General features: G+C 37.2%; 3 protein-coding genes and 1 long non-coding RNA gene across 6 annotated transcripts in view; 2 read left to right on the plus strand and 2 right to left on the minus strand.

Annotated features, from left to right (window-relative positions):
- Positions 1 to 19,910, plus strand: part of LOC147564033 (uncharacterized) — a 61,931-nt gene that overhangs the window by 4,357 nt on the left and 37,664 nt on the right. The gene's annotated exons all lie outside the window — the stretch shown is intronic.
- LOC147564034 (helicase SEN1-like) lies at positions 946 to 5,843 on the plus strand. Of its 3 annotated transcripts, XM_086642895.1 has the most exons (9): positions 946 to 1,030; positions 1,122 to 1,355; positions 1,724 to 2,236; positions 2,612 to 3,748; positions 3,833 to 4,157; positions 4,242 to 4,711; positions 4,794 to 5,161; positions 5,282 to 5,416; positions 5,522 to 5,843. In XM_086642895.1, the coding sequence occupies exons 2-9, from the start codon at positions 1,194 to 1,196 to the stop codon at positions 5,598 to 5,600; spliced, it is 3,189 nt and encodes a 1,062-aa protein (XP_086499021.1). In that variant the 5' UTR covers positions 946 to 1,030; positions 1,122 to 1,193; the 3' UTR covers positions 5,601 to 5,843. The 3 variants fall into 3 exon arrangements, with proteins under 3 accessions (XP_086499021.1, XP_086499026.1, XP_086499018.1); XM_086642900.1 differs by lacking the exon at positions 946 to 1,030 and having other exon boundaries at positions 1,092 to 1,355; positions 5,282 to 5,436; XM_086642892.1 differs by lacking the exon at positions 946 to 1,030 and having other exon boundaries at positions 1,092 to 1,355.
- Positions 5,430 to 9,669, minus strand: LOC147564035 (disease resistance protein SUMM2-like). Its single transcript, XM_086642907.1, has one exon. It carries the CDS (start codon positions 8,480 to 8,482, stop codon positions 5,675 to 5,677), a length of 2,808 nt encoding a protein of 935 aa, XP_086499033.1. The 5' UTR covers positions 8,483 to 9,669; the 3' UTR covers positions 5,430 to 5,674.
- On the minus strand, positions 17,767 to 18,992 carry LOC147564036 (uncharacterized). Its single transcript, XR_015236744.1, has 2 exons — positions 18,934 to 18,992; positions 17,767 to 18,408 (listed from the first exon to the last, which is right to left on the minus strand). It is a non-coding gene; the product is annotated as an uncharacterized LOC147564036 (long non-coding RNA).

A 19,910-nucleotide genomic window follows, 5' to 3' on the forward strand; every position in this document is an offset into this window, starting at 1 on the left:
GGGTATTTAGGTTAAATCACATAGCCATCATTCAATGTCTGATTTTTCAACTGATAGGTTGTGTCCTAAAAAGTGTTGTCCTAAAAAGTGGATCAAAATCTGAGGTAGATTGCTAGATTTTACCCAACCAATTAAAAGAGAGAAACATGGGTAAAACTCACTTGTCCACTTGAGGCAAACCATCATTTACCTTTTCTTTTATAGATGTATCTTCAAGATCGATTCCATATTAGGGAGGATTTCATACTTCGATCTAGACCTTCTTTTACCTTGGTGACTCATCGAGTCAAAGATTTTGTCAAATTTTTTTTGTACACTTAGCATTTCTCAACAATGTTTGGTCTCTTTTTAAGTGGTGGTAAGAAAAGCAATTACCCCAGTAGAATATGATAAAAAAAATTATGTGACCAAAGGGAAAGCAACTCCTTTTGCTTCACTAGTAAGAAATATCATAGGAAGGAAGTGTCAAAAGAGAATCTCAAAAGAGGAATACCCCCACACGCTTTTGAATTAAAAAAAGAAGAAGAAAGACTTGCTCCATATTTTATTGATGAGGTCATATGAGTTGAAAGCCATCATGGGTGGTGGACTAAACTTTTCTATATTTCAGTGTATACTGAATGAACTTAAAGTTGTCAAGTGTCATCTACACATTGAACCACATTCGCGCACGACTCCAAGAGCTACTATACTAGACTGCAAAGAACTTAAATTTGATCGTGTATGCTTTTTTTTTTTGTTGAAACTTGATCGGGTATGTTAGTGGACTTAATCCACATTTTCTATCGAGTGTGGGTTTTTCCCTATTTTAAACGCCGGAGTGGGGTTTTCCCTCCTCCCTCGTGGTCTAATTAAGCTCTAATGAGTAGAAGCTTGTGAGACACATTGTGTAATTTAATGGTGGGTTTGGATCATTAATACTTTTTTTTTTTGTTGCAAAAGATCATTATAAGCGGGTAGAATTCTTTCTACAGACAAAGAATTAAAATGAGAAATAAAGGAGATGATTGATTGATTGATATGATTCCTTGTACGATAAAAGCAATATACTAGTACTACTAGAATATTATTCACACTGTGCATGCTTTTACCCAAGGGTCTTTCTCATCAAATTTCAAAAGTAAACAAAACTTTTTGTTTCCTTTTTAAAGAGGAATCCAGGAGAAGAAGAAGGAGAGAGTTGGGTGATTGTGATGATAATGGCTTCTTCTTCTTCTTTTACTTCTTCTGGTGGTGGTGGTGGTGGTGTTGTTAAAACAGAAACAATTCAATGTCGTCCTCCTCCTAGTCTGATAAAAGTTTTACTATCTTGGACTTTGGAAGATGTCAAAAATCAACTACTTTATCAAGACAAGGTAGTAGTATTTCCCTTTCTTTTCTTATTTCATTCTCTTCTCAATAACATAAATACATGATCATTGCTCATAATACTAATTTTACATCTAAACTTTCTACTACTCAAAATGTTGAAGTGAAATGAGTTACATTACTACTTGTTCATTTAAGGCTAAAGTGGGTTTGCAGTGGTTATTACAATGGTCGAGTTAGAAAAGTCTTATTCGGGTTCAAGAAACACAACTTGCAGGTTGTGTCATATCATCTTTTCGGTCCATTGATATATCCGGGCCTAGTTCCGACTTTTTGTTGCAATGGCTGCAAACAAGTGGATTTATTCGTTTAGTTTCTAATGAGAAGCTGGATTGATTGTTTCATTGTTCTGCAGGTGGAAAAGATTCCAGAAACATTCTCGTCGATTAAGCATTACTTGAACTCATTTTGTAATCCTCTTCTCGAGGAAATACATACCGAATTCTTCCACAGTATAAGCAACCTGAGTCAGTCTCCTGTCTATAGAATCTTATCAGTCAAGAGAGCTAAGAATTATAAAGCACCCAACAACTTGTATTATGAATTGACAGTTGACAATGCCGACTCTCTTTACCCTTGTGATATAATTGCTTTTTCCGATGTAATTCCCTCATCTATCGATGACTTGAACAGAGCCCAAAGGCCGTATCTTCCTGCTGCAGTGTTATCGAAATCATATAAATATTATAATGAGACTATCCACATCCTTGCATCAAAACCGATTGTTTTCTTTCAAGGTCATAAGAAAAAGATTGAACCGCTTTTTGCTATTTCGGTTATGAATATAGTATCATGTAATCGTATATGGGAAGCTCTTCATAGCGGCAACTCAAACATAATTGAGCAGGTTTTATGTCCTTCTCCTCTGGTAAGTCTCATTTTCTTTTATGCTTGTTTCTTTTTCGTGAGTATTTTACAATCTTAGTACTATTGGAGTCCATTGGGCCCAACTCTCCTTGAAAATTGGCTTGTCACGAAATCCTTGCCCAAGAGTTATATACCAATCAATGTGGGATAAGGTTAACAAGTACCTCTAGTGTTCCCATTGGGCCTAATTTCCTCCAAAATTGGCTCGCTAGAAAAGCATTGCCGAAGTCTTGTCCACTTACCACTTCTAGTGCCCGTGCGATGTGGGATGATGTTAAGAAGGACCTTAATGTCCATATAATACGTATTAACGGGTTTGAAACCTGTTAAGGGGCAGTGTCTGTTTGCTTATCCTATTGTTATTTACTTTTTACAGGTTATTGAAAGCTGCGGTATTTGTCCTCAAGAACTTGATTCTATCCTAGAGAAAGATGAATGCAAAGACTTGAATTCGTGTAATTTGAACGATACTCAACTTGATGCAGTTTTAAGCTCTATTTCGACAATTGGATGTGATCATAAAAACTCTGTAAAGCTTATATGGGGTCCTCCGGGCACTGGTAAAACGAAAACAGTTGGTACCCTTCTTTCTGTTCTTTTAAAGATGAACTGCAAAACTGTTATATGTGCACCAACTAACAATGCAGTTGTTGAAGTCGCTTCTCGGTTATTAGCAATTGTTAGGGAAGAAATGAAATATGGAGGTTATGGATTGGGAGATATAGTGTTACTAGGGAATAAGGATCGAATGAAGATTGATGAACGTGAACATTTACAAGATATCTTTTTCGATTATCGTGTTAAAAAACTAAAGAAGTGCTTTAGGATGCTTAACGGAAAGGGCACATATTTAGAATGGATGAGATATTTGTTCAAAAAAGCAAATCGGCAGTACCTTGACTACTTGGAAGAGAAAAAAAGTGAAGAAATGCAGGATAAAACATTGGATAGTGAACTTACAATCAGGGACTTCGTAAGAATGGAATTTGGTTTCATTCGAAAGAAAATAAGAAATTGTATAAGACATATCTGCACTCACATGCCAACCTCGTTACTTCCTGTGAAAATGGTGGAAGATATGTATAGAGCCCTTGAGTTGCTTGAGCTTTTGAGAACTTCGCTAGATAGTGACTCTCTTACAGACCAAAACATGATCGAATTGTTCTCCAACTCAAATACTGTCGACAATATCTCTGACTCGTCTTTACTCCTGTTAAGTAAGACAAAAAAGGAATGCCTTGAAAGTCTTAAATCCATTGGAAAATTTTCGGTTTCTTACAATGTTCTGAAAGGGTCTATGAGAGACTTTTGCTTGCAAAATGCTTGCCTTGTATTTTGTACTTCTTCTGGCTGCGCGAAGTTATATAAAATTAAGAAAACAAAGGTAGTGGTGATCGATGAAGCTGCCCAACTTAAAGAATGCGAGTCAGCCATTCCCTTGCGTCTTCCTGGTATTCGACATGCGATTCTCATAGGTGACGAACGTCAGTTGCCCGCTCTAGTCCACAGCAAGGTACACTTAAAAAGAAAATTAATGCCCCGGCAATGTGGGATAATGCTAATATTCTCTAATGTTGGATTTATTTTTCTTTGATAGATATCTGAGGAGGCTCAATTCGGAAGAAGTCTTTTTGAGAGAATGGTGTTGCTGGGCTATAAAAGGCATCTTTTAAGTACTCAGTTTAGAATGCATCCTTCTATAAGCGCCTTTCCAAATGCCGAGTTTTACAACAGTCGGATTTCAGATGCCCCTAATGTCAAAGATGAAAGTTACAAAAGAGAATTGCTTCAAGGAGATATGTATGGACCTTATACATTCATAGATGTTTTTTATGGGAGCGAGGAATTCAACAGCACCCATAGCTGCAAAAATATGGTGGAAGTCGTAGTAATTTGTGAAATAGTTGAAAGTCTTTTCGAAGGTGATCCTTTTTTACAACTCTTGTTTCATTCATATAATAGTGTTTACTTCTTTGTTCATTGAATGAGTTTTTGTTTAAATACAGCATGTGTTTCAACTAACCAGAGGGTTAGTGTTGGTATTATATCCCAATATAAAGAACAAGTACTTGCTCTCACAGAGAAACTTGACAAATATGTATCAAATAGGGATTTCGTGGTGAGTGTTCGATCTGTTGATGGGTTTCAGGGTGGTGAAGAAGATGTCATAATTTTGTCCACCGTTCGGTCCAACTTGAAGGGGTCAGTGGGTTTCCTTTCCAATCCTCAACGAACAAATGTCTCTCTTACAAGGGCACGGTACTGTCTGTGGATTGTGGGAGACGGGCGAACTTTAATCAAAAGTGATTCGGTTTGGAGGAAATTAGTACTTGATGCGAAGGACCGTGAATGTTATTTTTATGCCGAAGATGACAAGAGATTATCCAGAGCAATACTCTACGACCTTGTCCAGCGTGACCCATTTCTTAATTTAAACACTATGTATTGGCCACTATTTAGAGAAGCAAGATGGACGGTAATAAGTTGCTTCCTTTTTGTTATCTTTACGAAGTTGAACTAATGAAGCATTACTGGACTCATTCGTCTCGATTTTGTAGGTTATCTTTGGAGATGGATTTTTGAATGCTTTTTGTAAGATAAAGCATGTCAAGACTCGGATTGAAGTAGTTGATCTCTTGATAAAGCTAGCAAGTGGATGGCGTGATCGTTCCTCAAAGCAGAAGAACCTAAAAAACATCGATAGGACTGTATCGGAGCTATTGAAACAGAACAAGATTAATGAACATCTAAGCTTTGTTTGGACTGTAGATGTTCAAAATGTAAATACAATGCACATCCAAGTAATGAAAGTTTTGGATATTCGATCACAAAAGGAGATGCCCGAGCTGGCCAAAAAACTCAAAGATGTATTTGGGAAATACACAATCAAGAAAAGAAACTACTGCAAATTCAAGTGTCTCGAAGGGTATGTCATAATCTATCTTCTTATTCTTTCATATGCATCAATCGTTAAGCTTAACATTGTGAATTGTTGTTTTGACGTATAACTAGCAAGCATTATGTTGGTTTTGTGGTTTCTTCTTAGGGATATGGAAGTTCCGATGAGTTGGGAAGAAGATGTTTTAGTGCGAAAGAGTATCCAAGATAACAAGTATTCAGAATTGTTATCTGAGTTTGATTCACTTAGTCTTGGGAGGGAACTAAACGTCTCAGTGGCCAAGTAAGATTACCTCTTTACTAGCATTTCTTTTATTCAACCGAGTGTTTATGAATGCATTAACATCCCCTATCCAAGACCTAAAGATTATTGTTTGGTGAAATACAGGGGCCAGAGTTTGAGGACAAAAACGCAGTGGCGGGAAAAAAAAACTCGATACAGAGTGAAGGGGAAGACGGACGTGTAACAGATAGACATGTAACACATGTTAATAAATTAGCTGCTAATTATCCCCCACTAACTTTGGTAACAAAGTCAGATTTAGATACTCCCTAGGTTTGCATCTCCCAAGGGCTGGTTCTCAACTCTATCAAATCGAATGAAGCTTGTAACAGAAGAAAAGCGGTCTTTGACGGTGTCATCATCCCATTCTAAACTATCCCACCATTCCTTCTTCCCAGAAATACTTTTTAAAGTATTATTTTTGTTACTGTTGTTGTCGAGTGGTAGCTTCTTCAATTTAGGACAGTCTACTATGAGGATATCTTTCAAAACGGGGAAAGCCAAACTATTCGAACATATGCTCTTTAAGTTCCCTAGACCAGACAACACTAGATTTGTCAGATTTGAAAACAAATTTAACTTTGTATGGTCGTCGTCCACTAGAAACCCATCAGAAATTATTTCTTCTATTCCATCCATCTCGACCAAAGTAAGCATTCTAAGGTCCTGAGCGTAAGTAAGCCATGTAAGGTTCTTTATTGATCCACACCCATTAATGTACACATGCTGAAGGTTTGAAAGACACAACAACTGCTCTTCTTTAAGTTGATCAGCTGCTGGCAAAACCATCTGCTTATTATCCCACACAATCTCTAACTTTGGTAACCAATTCAAATTTAGATACTCCAAGGTTTGCATACCCCAAGGACTGATTCTCAACTCTTGTAACTTTTCACATTCAATTTTAAGTCCTCTTAAATTCTTCAAGTTAGAAAGACTTAAAGAATGTGAAGATTTTGACAGTGAGACAGAGGTGATACCTTCACAGTCTCTGATACATAGCGTTCTGGTGATGAGTTGAAATTTGGAGGTGCTTACCAACTTTTGAAGAGCTACAAGATTGCCTATTGTGATATGAAGTTCATTCAAATGTTTCAAGCTCTCCAATTCCGTTAAACTTGCACAACCCTCCATTTCCCAGTCCTTGAAGTCAGAATAATACATGTCTAACACTCGCAATTGTGCAAGACAAGGTATCACCCCACTAGGCAATTTATTTCTAATATAACCCATACATAAGAACATCAACTTCGCCAAAGACTTTAACTCGTTTGGAAATAACTTCAACCTTGTACACGATAGATAGAGGTATCGTAATTCAGAAAGTTGACCAAAATTTGCTGGAGACATAGAAGCTATTTCTATGCTTAGAACTCTAAGTTTAGGCATATTCTCACAAATCAGACTAAATTCTGCTAATCCCCCATTTAAAACTATCAAAGTTGACAGATTAGAGCAATTTGTTGAAGGATTAATATTATGACGAGAATCATTCATCACTAATATCTTTTCAGCCTTCTCCCATTCATCGAGTCTAGGTTCTAAACCAACATCGGCCAAATATTTTCCCTTGTTTCTCCCATAGTCAGAGACTATCCAAATTGCCAAATCTCGAACTACATCATGCATTTTAACACCCTTGCGACCTAAGGGGTCGTAGCTCTCCTCCAACAAAGACACACTCCTGAGATTTCCAATGATGTCATGACCTTGGTCACAAGCTTCGTCTATGTTCTTAAAGACGTCTATATATCCTTCGGCTATCCAATAGTCGATAAGATCATCTGTACCAATATGATGATCTTCGGGGAACAATGAACAATATAAGAAGCAAGATTTGTATTGTTTGTTCCGTAAATTGTCATAGCTAAACTTTAGAATTGGTAAAACTTCCTCATCCATACCTTCAAACTCTGAAGCTGAATTACGTAATACATTTATCGCGTGCTTCCACTCATTTACTGTATTCTTGCTAGCCATAGTTCGACCAATAACGATGAGTGCTAGAGGTAGGCCAAGACATTCTTTTGCAACGTCTTTTGCAAGCGCAGGTATTTGTGGGTGACCATTTATCACTTCTTTTCCTACTTTCTCTTGGAACAAACTCCAAGCTTCGCTCCATTTTAAGCAATCTACTTTCATCCTTCTATGGGCTTCCATTTGCCCGCAGACAACGTTAGATCTAGTTGTGAAAATGACCATAGACTTGTTCGTTTCATGAGTACTATTAGAGTCGAAAGAGGGAACTCCTATACTTTGTAAATCAATCCGTTGCCAAATATCATCCAAAAGCAACACAAATTTCCTCCTTTTCAACACAGTGAATATTTCTCTAGCTGTTGTGAATAAATCTGAGTCGTCTGACAGAGTCAAATTAAGTGATTTTGCGATTTGTTTCTGAACGCTATTTAAGTTCATATCTTTAGAAACCACAACCCAAATCACCAAATTCGTTTTGGACAATTCATTGTTGAGTTTCTTCAGGAGGGTAGTCTTACCAACTCCACCCATCCCATATATACCTAGAATTTTAACTTGATCATCTTCAGTAACAAACTTCAACAACTCTTCAAGCTTTGGTTCCATACCGACAACCCCAGCTGCTGTCGGTATCTCTTGAATCTGTTCATGTGGACATATTTCAGCAACAACACTAAATTCTCCTTCACTAATCAATTCCTTCACTGTTGCTAGCTTTTCAATCACTAAGTTGCTAAGTTTGTAATCAGTCCAACAATCATTTGAACGACTAGGACAATAACAACAACAACAACCACGTGAATCGCGTATTTGAGTTTGTTCTAAAATTCCAGCAACTTCTTGCTCTATTGCTTCAACCCTTGTGAGCCAATTCTTCACTTCACCAGTGCGTTCCTTTGGTTCTACTAAGTCTGACTCGGCACGATCGATCTTGTTCGTGACATCGCTTTTTTTACTCTTCAATTGCTCAATTGTAGATCCCAAAGAAATGATATTTCTTTTGAGGTTGCAGAGGTTGGTAAGACTAGGAGAACAACAAACCCACAGACGACATATGAGGTCGACGACAGGAGTCACAATATCCATTTGATTGAAACTTGAGTTTCAACTAATGGTAGAAATAGCTAATAGCTTGGTTTGTAAATCTGGTGATAGAAGTAGAAGTTGGTAAAGTAAGTCTCAATGAAGTAGGAATTTGAGCTGGGGAAAGATAGTTCAAAGTAGATCATATATTTGTGGTGTAGAATGTTTCAAAAGATAAAGTATCTGTGGAGAGAAATTTAAGTGGGCTTTGATCAAATTATAGGGTTGGGTTTGGGTTGGAGTAAAGGCTAAGGGCCAGGCGGCCGGATACATCTCTGGGTCCAATCGTCCATCAAGTTTGAAATTAGATGCAAACTGTCTGCTGGCGAAGGACATATGGAGAACATCAGTTTTTCAACGCCCAATTAGGTTATTGTCGGCCAATGCCTTCAAGTCAAAAACTTTAAAATTTGTATTCTGGACTCATCACTCGGGACCTTCTCTATGCCCATTTCACAAGATATCCCAAACTAATACTAGAAAACAAAAGCTAAACAAGATACCTTGAGACCAAGTTGCAACTTAATTTACAAATGATAAGGTTAAACAAAACTAATCCAATTCAAAACACGAAAAGCAAAAGTTTGTTATCCCCAAAGATACTGCAAATATAGTAGCTATAGATTCGAAGCCTCTCAAAGTAGTGGTGGAGTTTGGAATGTAACCCATGTCAGGTGATTCTCTATCTTTCCTCACTTTGTTCATCGCCTGGCAAAATATAAGTGTCCGTGTTGGAACATGACGAAGGGGCATTCCGTTGCAAAACCTGAGAGATCTACTAAAATTAGGTTAACTCCGTGACTATTTCCTCATCAACTTTTGAGGACTTCAATTGATTATTAATCAAAAGCAAAACAGAGACAATATCATCCATAAGATGATGAGATCTATCTCCCTGCAACAAATTCAGAAACTACACAATCCACTTCAATCAAGCTACATCCAGGCACTTTCTTCAGATTTTTATCCTCCATCTTCTTTCTCACCTTCGCCACATCTTCCCACCGATTAGCTGAAGCATACATGTTAGAAAGAAGAACAGGAAGACCACCATGACCGAGACTTCTACCCACTAACCTCTCAACTATTTATTTTCCCAATTCAACGTCCCCATGCATTCAACAAGCATTAAGCAATGCCCCTACTACGTAAGAATCAGGTTCCATCGACATTTCACTCACCAATTTCTTTGCCTCATCAAGCATACCGGCTCGCCCCAATAAATCCACCATACCGGCTTTAAGAGACTTCACGGAAGCAAAGATCTCCTGTTCCGAAGGAACACTAATAAGGACAAGATTAGAAGAGTCAGGGATTTGACCAGAGAGGAGGTCAAGTAATTCTTCAGAGATAATCGATTCAGAAGTAGTGGAGATACTACAGAGATTGGTAGTAAAGATGTTTGCAATATCTAAGTCTTCCTGGACCCACATACCATTAGTGTCCTTAATTGCCGTAATGCGGTTCTTCCGATTCCGATTAATAGCTTTGGCATGGAAAAACTTGGTATTTTGATCACCCAGTTTGATATTGTCGTTTCTGGATTTCTCCTTCCAAAGACTCTCCAGCTGATTGTAGGCTTCCTCAAGTTGTTGATTTAAATCGTGAAGTTTCTTATGGTTGTCCGCATGCTGAATTGCCTCAGTAAGATTGTGAATCCTGGTATCGAGATGACCAAACACAAGCTTGTTCCATCTAGCCAGCTTAATCGCTAAGTGGTTAAGCTTCGGTTGGATTGACTGGAGATTGGGCGGCCAGTGATCTCGGATGAAGTCGCCACAATCCGGATGGGACATCCAAGTTCTAATGAATTTAAAAGGGCGCTTACCGAGATTAGCATTAGCCGAGGTAGTCAGAAGTATAGGAATATGATCAGAACCAACTCCCGACAGATGAGTAACAAGGGAAGAAGGAAAGTCAATAAGCCAGGAGTGATTTGTGAGGGCTCTGTCTAATCTTTCTTTAATGAGAGTGCCTTTAAATTGTCTGTTGGTCCAAGTAAAGGTGGTGCCCTTATAACCCGCATCCCTGAGACCAAGGTCATTAATTACCTGGTTGATTTTAGTGACTTGACTAGTGATCTCATGTCGACCACCATCCTTTTCCGACGGGTGTAAGATGGTGTTGAGGTCGCCCATGACCACCCATGGGACCGTGGTCTCAACCTTCTGATTACTAAGAGTGTTCCAGGGGGTCATACGGTTTTTCCGATAAGGGCTTCCATAGAAGCCAGTCAGAACAAAACTATTTCCATGATCATTGTGGGTACATCTAGCGTGAATCATATTATCGTTGACATAAATAGTATTGACCTCATAATCCTTGGTCCAAAACAGGGCAAGACCCCCGACTTTATTTTTTGGGTCAACCACTACCAGATTATAATTGGCAAATAATTTGAGAATTTGATTAAGGTGGTTAGTTGTGCTTTTGGTCTCAGAGAGAAAGATAAAGTCAGGTTTGTGGTTCTTAATAAGCCGATAAAGATGCTTTCTATTTAAGTATTGCCCACAACCACGAATATTCCAGGCTAAAATGGATAGGTCTGGTTTAGGATGGTCCATAAAACTAATCTAAAGGCACCCCACAAAAAAGCCCAAGAAACAGAACAGGAACAGGGATAAGAGGCTCGAACACGGCAGAACAAAAGAGAGGAGAAGAACAGACAAGGAAAGCAGCAACTAGAACAGAAAAAGAACAACAAAAAAACTAGAAAGAAAATAAAATTAACTCTACATAAGCCAAAACAGATAAGATTAGCATAATAGATTAAACAAGGAGGACCAAAGTATCAACACCATAATCGCAGCTACCTAATCGCAGACCCAGAGAAGGCAGGTACATAACATAGTAAACACAAGCTAGATTTTCCGGAGAGAACAAGATACATAACATAGCAAGTAGTGATACTAGAAGAAGAAAAATTAGAATCTTGTGATGATCCAAGATGCATATAATAGACTAATACTAAAGGAAAGATAAACGATCTAGTTCATTTAGGTATACATGAGATCTAAACCAGATCTAAAACAAAATTAAAAACACTAGATAAATAGGGAAGATGAAAATTAATACAAGGAAGAGAGGGATGATGAGATATAAGTTGAAACCAAAGGGATTCACATGCAAGACTAGATAAGAGACCTGAACACACAGACGACACCTAGAAACTTCATAAAAGCTTCATAAACCACTTAATATTCAACCAATCCACCAAGGCAATAACAAAGCTGAACACAAAGATCATGTAATAGTAGCTAAATTAGAACCAAAGTTCATGCAATAGCAGTTGAATTAGAACCAAAAGCCTAAGGGTGTTGCAAGTTAATTTAAAAGGACTACCCTGGTTGTTGAGGACCCTAGTTGATGAAGGTCTCCTCCTTCTCGCACATGCAATTGTTGAATCGGATTCTTTGTTTACTGGGGATTGATTTTATCTTCTTGCTTCGAAAAATCACATATCAGAAAAAGAAGCAAAGTAGTCATGACTCCATGATGAAAGTCTGGATCTAGGTTTTGGATATTGTAAATATGAACCAAAAATGAAATTCAAGATGATGTTATCGTGGTGATAGCTTAATGAAGATTTCTACTAGCTGTGCTGGATCGAGTATCAGATTCAAATTGGTAGCTAGGGTTTTCCTTCTCGAGTTGAAAGAAGAGAAAGGGGAAAAACTCAAAGAGTTGCTGACATCAGCCCACACTCTCTCTCCTAAAAAAAAACTCCTCAAGAATTTTTGGGCGAGGATCCGTTCTCAGAATTTTGCGAATCTCAAATTGAGTCAAAGGAAGTTGATTCAAAAGAAGGTGAGAAACTTCGCAAGTTAGACTTTAATCCAATTAAATTTCCTTCACACGAAGATCCGTTCTCAGAATTTTGCGAATCTCAAATTGTTTTACATGGATTGACAAGTAATTTTATTCGAAAGCCTTCATCGAAGTTCATAATTTTCAATCACTATAATCATGATCTGTACAAGTTTATTTTTGGGGTGAAAAGGGAGTTTGAATCGCATGACAAGTATAGTCAGAAATTTTCTTGTGACTTAATAAAGTCTTCCAATCTGATAGTTTGGTGATTCCCATGCACAATTCACGACAAAGTATTCTCAGGGGTGTACCATTCCAGATAGCCTTCCAATCAATCAGTAAACTCGAGGCGAGTTTTTTTGAAGTGGAGGAGACTGATGCAGGGAAATTTTCAGAAAATGATTTTCAGAAGATTTCTGAAAATCTTAGATATCATCATATTAAGTTATTTTATGGTGTGTTTGGATGACGGAACCATGAATCTGCGGATTTATGAGTCCTTGGGGTTTATGATTCCACGGATTCATGAATCCAAGTATATCTTTGGTTTGTTTGGCAACTAATAAGAATCTCATGATTTATTATTATTTGAGTATTTTTTCACGAAATTCATTTTTTTTTCGGAAACCGTTTTTTTTCTACCATTTTTTCTTGGGAAAGGAAAAGACAGTCTCTATCAAGCGATTTTAGTTTTCGGGAAAATATTTTTTGAGAAAAAAAAAACAATGTTTCGGTAAAAAACGGATCTGGAGTAAAAACAGTTTTAAGAAAAAAAAAAATTTGTTTTCTGGAAAAAAAATTGGATTTTCGGGAAAAAAATTTATTTGGGAAGAATTGGCTTTCGGGGAAAAAACGTTTATCATGCGATTTTAGTTTTGCCGGCCGGAGAAGATGATGAGGTGGCGTAACAGATGATGTGACGTGACTTGGCAGAGAGAGAAAACGTGATGGAGGAGAGAGAGTGACGGTGTTATAACGGAAGGGGGCCATATGGGTATTTCTCGTAAAGTAGGGGGTCAGGCGGGAAGCTGGTCACAAAGTTGGGGGCCATTAGGGAAATAACCCTTAAAATAATTATTTTGTAGAAGGAAATATTTTTCGTTGATTTTAAGTATGAAATTTAGATTTATTAATCCAAAATCCTACCAAATCTTAGGGGGGAGGGTGGGATTTTGGTCTAATACAAATTTTGGAAATAGGAATCCTTAGGATTCAAGAATCCTAGGATTCTTGGTAGCCAAATAGACCAAGGATTCATGATTCCTACTAAATCCCACTTTTGATAGGAATCCTACTTAGGAATCTTGCAACCAAACACACCATTAGTAGATTCATATTTCTTTTTAGTAGAGAATTTTTAATTTTAGCAGTTTTATATTTTTAAGAAACCTTTTAGGTTTTAGATTCTAGTATTTTATTTATTTAGAATTTGTTATTTGAATTTGATTAGGTTTCGGAAACTAGTGTTTGATTTTTGCACTTATTACGTGATTTTCACTTAATAAGTGCGGGTCGGCAATTTTGGGCCGTTTGTTTTTTCACTTAATAAGTGAATATCACTTGTAAGTGGGGTCAAAGTAAGTGCAAAAAAGTAAGCTCCAATTTGAACCTTATTTTTTTGCACTTACTTTCTAAGTGCTAAAACAGACATTTCTATCCATGCCGAATATAATAATTACCAATATAATTATAACTAAACAGAAAATCTTAAACAATTGATAAGTAAAAAATATTTTTATGACTTTATCAATGACCCTTTTCCTTCTTTACTCATTCTTCACCTAAGTTTTTCTCTTAAAATTTTTTCACATCTCTTCCTTCATTAATCACGGAACCACCCAAACTCATCATGCAACGTAAGGTCTTTCTCCTTCATAATTTTTAATTACTTGAGGTTAATATTTTCAACATAAAGTATTCATAAATCGTAATTCTCTTGTACCCAAACTCACGAGCATAATAAATTAGTATGAAATGCTAGTATGTAAATACTTTAAGGTCAAAATAGACAATTTCTCATTTTGATGACATTTAAAATTAATATAAAAACAAAAATCAAGCACTTAGAAGTGATAGAAATCAAACGTCATATCACTTACAAGTGATATCACTAAGTGGTAGCACTTACTAAGTGGTAGCACTTGTAAGTGCTAAAAAATCAAACACCCTCTAAGACTAGGAACCCCTAGGCTTATATAAAGAGGGTATAGTAGTTGTTTCTGTCATTTAATTCAACTAATAAAATTTCAGTACTTTAGTATTACTTCTTATAGTTTTGATTCTATAGTCTTTAGACGGAGTTCTAAGACTTGTTCTGAGTTTCATAAATTTTGGACGAAGATCTAATTCTTTTGGGAGTTTTCCGCTGCGTCACTTCGAATTGAAAGATCGAAATAAGTGGAGAAGAGCTAAGAAGTGTTATTAAGGATGTTTTGTGAATTTTGATTTCCTTTTTTTTTAGACTGAAGTTTGAAGTAAATTCGAACTAATTAGCTTGTCGTCTTTACTAGGAATATTCACTCTTGAAATTACTAGTTTGTTGATGTCTCTTTGATCAATGATATATAATTTGAACAATGTTCATTTTGGAGGATTGAAACCTAGCTGTGCTTGAGAGGACAGAAGAGGTCTAGAGTTCCCCAATGGATGGCACGGCCCAAAAACAACTCGGTGTGCTCGTTTTTCGCCACGTTGAGCCTCCATGACCTGTTGTTTCAATCTGCCACGAAATTTTTAGTTGCCTCTTTTTAGATTCCGTAACCGGTTCTTTATTTTCAAGTTCCTTCCGTTCCTCTGGCTTCTCGGCAAAAGGTACTGTTCTTGACTCTGTATGGGAACCAACAAGAGAAAAATCACTGGAGACCCAGCATTCAGGATTACTGGATTCTACTGCTCTTTGTTAGAAGCATTAGGAAGCACCATTATATATGTGTTATTGTAGGTACCTAAGTTTTTATGCAAATAATAGAATAAAGAAGAAGATGCATAGACTCGAACTAATGACATCGTTGGTGGACGGAGACAACTTTAACCAACTGAGTTACTTACAATCTACTCCTCGACCTCGCCTCACTCTCATAAATACCCAAAATTCAACCCTGGCTAGTGGCTACAGCCAGGTTTAGCCCCCACATAGCTCCGCCCTTGGTTTTGTTTACTTTTGAAACTCGACAATGAAGTATACGGATGGAAACGCGTCGATAATATTCAGTCCAAGGAATCAATCAATCATCTAGTAGTACTAGTATATTACTTTTATAGTACAAGGAATCAATCAATCAATCATCTGCTTTATTTTTCATTTTAATTTTTTGTGCTTGACTTTAAAGTGAGAGAGAAAGAGAATTAGGAGTGGCTATAATACCTGATTACCTGATGAATCTCTCTTGATGCAGTCATTCATCTGCTTATAAGTATTAATGATCCGAACCCACCATTAAATTACACAATGTGACTCACCAAATTCTATTAGAGGGAAAACCCCACACCCGCCTTTAAAATACGGAAAAACCACACACTCGATAGAAAGTGTGAATTCAGTCCACTCACGTACCGAACGAGTTCAAGTTCATCACGGAAAACATTATCTGGAAAACATTCGGAGAACAGAGTCATCATCAGCAACCATTGGTCCTTTTTATTTTCCAAAAAATTGGCTTAGCAGTAACAACGCCACCTTCGCTTTCAACTAAACTATCACCGCCTGTACAAGAAATTACTACATTACTTGATCCTGTTTCAACTCTTAGTATCAACTTTTGGGTTAATGATAATGGAAGTAGGGTTTAATGCACCACTACCACGTTCGTTGATTCTGTTAGTTTTTTTTTTTTTTAAAACCGACATCATTCTATGTTGGTCGTTACAAGGCATTGATACATCACGAAGATGTGATAAGCACAATAACCGCCAACCCTTTGTTGGCGATTCTGTTAGTTGTATTTTCCATTTCAACCTGACTCCAACTACCCGTCTGAATTAAAAAACCTTTTTCTGAAGTAACAGAAACCTATCCTTGGTTTCTCTCAGGTTCCATTAGAATCTCGTTGTTGTTATATTCATCTGAAATAGCATCATCGCACTCGTTTCTTCTAATTTTTTTTATTTCCCTCGTATAAATATTTCACAGGAGGTTCATTAGCATCTCCCATTTCCTGATAGTGTTGCTTTTTGTCAGAGAAGCTTCAGTTTCTTCCTCATTTCCTAACCAGCATTTGTAAAGGCCATCATCTGGATCGGGTTCACGAGTTCCTTGTATCTCTTGAGAATGGGGTTCTGGTTTGCTGAGAACCAAAGAATAAATTATCTTGGACCTTGTGGTTGAACCCTTCATCTGATGGGCCGCGGGAGAGGAAGAGCAATAGGAGAGAGAGAGAAGATAAAGATTAGGGGGCAATGTTCTGATCAAGTCAATGTTTGGACTACAGAAAAATATATCCCTGAGTCAATATTTATTAACTAAAATTTTTATTTCCCTGAGAATTTTCTTTATTTACCAATACCGCAGCCATCGGCCATTCATATAGGGATGTCAACGGGGCGGGTTTGGGACGGGTTACCTCTTTCCCAAGTCCGTCCCGTTAGTAAACGGGTTTTACCATTCCCGTCCCAATAGTTAATCGGGGTGGGTATTTAATTACCATACCCGTTCCGATTAGAAATGACTTAACCATTACCGACCCGCCCCGCCCCGTTTGACATGAAACGGTACGGGGCGGGTCGGATTTAAACATAAATTTCATATTTTTATTTCAAATAAGTTAGATTAATCAAAATAATATAAATATTATAAACAAAATTTTATAACATTTTGGTTTTATCAACTATAAACACTACAACTTATTACATAATATAAAATATAAAATAGTTAAATTGATGATATAAGATAAAAAGTTTTAGAAACCTATTGTATATATAATACATAACATATATAATCGGGGCGGGGCGGGTTTTACTACCTAATCCCAAACCCGCCCCGAACCCGGTAAATGGTTTTATCTTCATACCATTACCGTCCCATTTAATAAACGGGGCGGTAAAAGCCGTTCCATTAGGGGCGGGTTCGGGAAAAAACCCACCGGTTCGGACCAAATTGCCACCCCTACATTCATATGGTGAGTGGTGGCTATCAAAAATCAGTTTGTGTGAATATACATATATGTGATCAACCACTCCAACACTTGAGATTTACCAAAATATTATTGAATTTCATGTAAAGCGTAAAAGAATTTTATCGTATCCCTGAATTAGTAAAAAATTACCAGCAGTCAGCATGACACACACCTCTGTGAGTGTACTGGGGAAGAGTGTGTCCAAACTTTGTCATCTACCCTCTCAACCACACGACCCATTTCATTAGGTGTGCCAAATGATTCTGTGAGGAGTTTCACATGCCACAAGCCTTTATTAAGGCATACTATTGAATTCAACAATCAACATTGCATAATTGTTGGTTAAGAGAAAAAATGTAGGAAATAGTTTGGACATCAACATCATTACTAATCAAAACCAAACATCAGAATAACATACTAATTTACTGTTGACTCGCACCCGAAACAGTTTCTTAAAATCCGATCAAGTGACTACACACCAAAGTTCGAGGAATCACTGTAAAACTAACAAACTTCAAAAACTTGGTTCTTTCTCCCATTTTGCCGGGAGATTACCATCATTATTTATAAACTAAGACATAATTTCTTAGAACTACCCTTAGACAGGTCACTCATACATAACCCTAACTACTCATGCTTACATATGTCTCCCACATGGACGTACGAGCAAATAACTAACTAAATTCAAGCCAACAACCCTTGGTTGGAGTGGTAAGAGGTATAATCTTCCACCTAGAGGTCAAGGGTTCGAGGCACACACTGAACAATTCAAAAACAAACTAACTAAATTCAAAACACAAATATAACTAGCATCAAAAGCACCTCCGACGACTTTAGCTGCTGCTTTCAGATTCAGTAACTGCTTTTTTCTTTTTCTTTTCCTTTTTCTTTTTCTTTTTCTTTTTCAATTCAAAATGACTTCCACAAGAAACTAAAGTCTAAAGAAAGAAGAGGATATCACATACCTCGTTACACCTCATCCACCACTCTGATGATGGTACATCTTCCCTGTTTTTAGAAGAAAGCATGATAAGCTAGAATAATATTGCCCTAATTTGTTTGTTTTCAATAATTAAACAAGAATTCAATATGCCAGAATTAACATATAATTGCTACTATCAATAGTCATCTTGGTGTTGGGGCTGTTGGCAACTCTAATAAAATTACTAAACCAAAATATTTGCTTTGACCTTAAAGTTCAAGTTAGTAGTGACTAGGTAAATTAACAATCTAAGGAGATATTAACACCATAGGTAAATAAGAGGGATAAAAACAACTCTTAAGACTCCAAATGTCAACAATCCTTAAACCAAAAGATGAACAATCTAAGGAGATATTAACACCATAGGTTAAAACCTTCATCCTGTACATAACTACATATATGAACACCATAGGTTAAAACTAAAAAACTGTAGTAGTAATTCAAATACAAGATTAGACAAGCTGCAAACTGATATTTTAGAGAAGATAAGTACTGAAAAGGCAAAAAAAAAGATGGAAATAAGAGAGGTAAAGATGATGAATGTTGCAAACCCGGTCGGAGGTCGACGAAGAAAGCGGCTATTTTTTATGTTTTCGCAGTACATCTCAAGAGACACGGATAAAAAAATAGGGTTTAAAACTTTAAACCCTGCCAATTTGACCATGTGATATGCCTCTTGAACTCATATCTTCAATTATAAGTTCCTCGATTACGTCCTTGGATAGCACAGATGATCTAAGAGCCATCGTATTTTTCATCATTATTGATTTCCAATCCATATTATATAAAATATCGAAGAACTGCTGCCTGTAAGACAATAAGTTCTTCAGAAATGCCCCAGGAAGCTTGTGACAAATCTTAAACTCCTTCACCCACCTTGAGACTTCATATATACGGAGTACACAGGTACCTTGATGAAACATTGAGAAAGAATTGCTAACAGAAAATTTGTGCAGGAATTCCAGTTTCTCCAGTGTCTTCAAACTAACAGTATGGATTTCGGAAACCCAATAACTCAGAGCAGCAACAACAAATTGGTTAACATCCATACTAACCATATCTCCTTTCTTGCTAAGGGTTTTCTCGTTGATAGCCTTTCTCCAGTAGGAATTAGCATTTAGCAACCGATAAGAGAAAGTTTGATCACCGTGTTGTTTACTCACACCCAAGTAGCCCAGGCACAAATCCTCATAGCTCTTGTAGTCGTTTTCGGGCTCTTTCTCAATAGCATCGAGGCGTTTTAATATGGTTTCAATCTTCTCCCTCCACAAACTCCAAAAGTAAACCAATGTATCAACAGAGGGCCTGTTGTGGGGCATTGAATCTTCAACATAACTCACTGGATTCAAGATTTCGGATAAATAATTTTCATACATGATTTTCTCAAGCAACAAACTGACCCCGAAGCGGACACAGATCGACCCGTCTGAAACCTGAAGCAAGGCCTCGAACTCGGACCAATATGTGCGCTTGCTTTTGGTCTCAGACTACTCAATCTGAAACTTTGCTTAAGGTCTCAGACTTACCA

Source organism: Eschscholzia californica, unplaced genomic scaffold (genome assembly GCF_041429995.1).
Source record: "Eschscholzia californica isolate CP2 unplaced genomic scaffold, dmEscCali1.0.p SCAF_1, whole genome shotgun sequence".
Classification (NCBI taxonomy): Eukaryota; Viridiplantae; Streptophyta; class Magnoliopsida; order Ranunculales; family Papaveraceae; genus Eschscholzia; species Eschscholzia californica.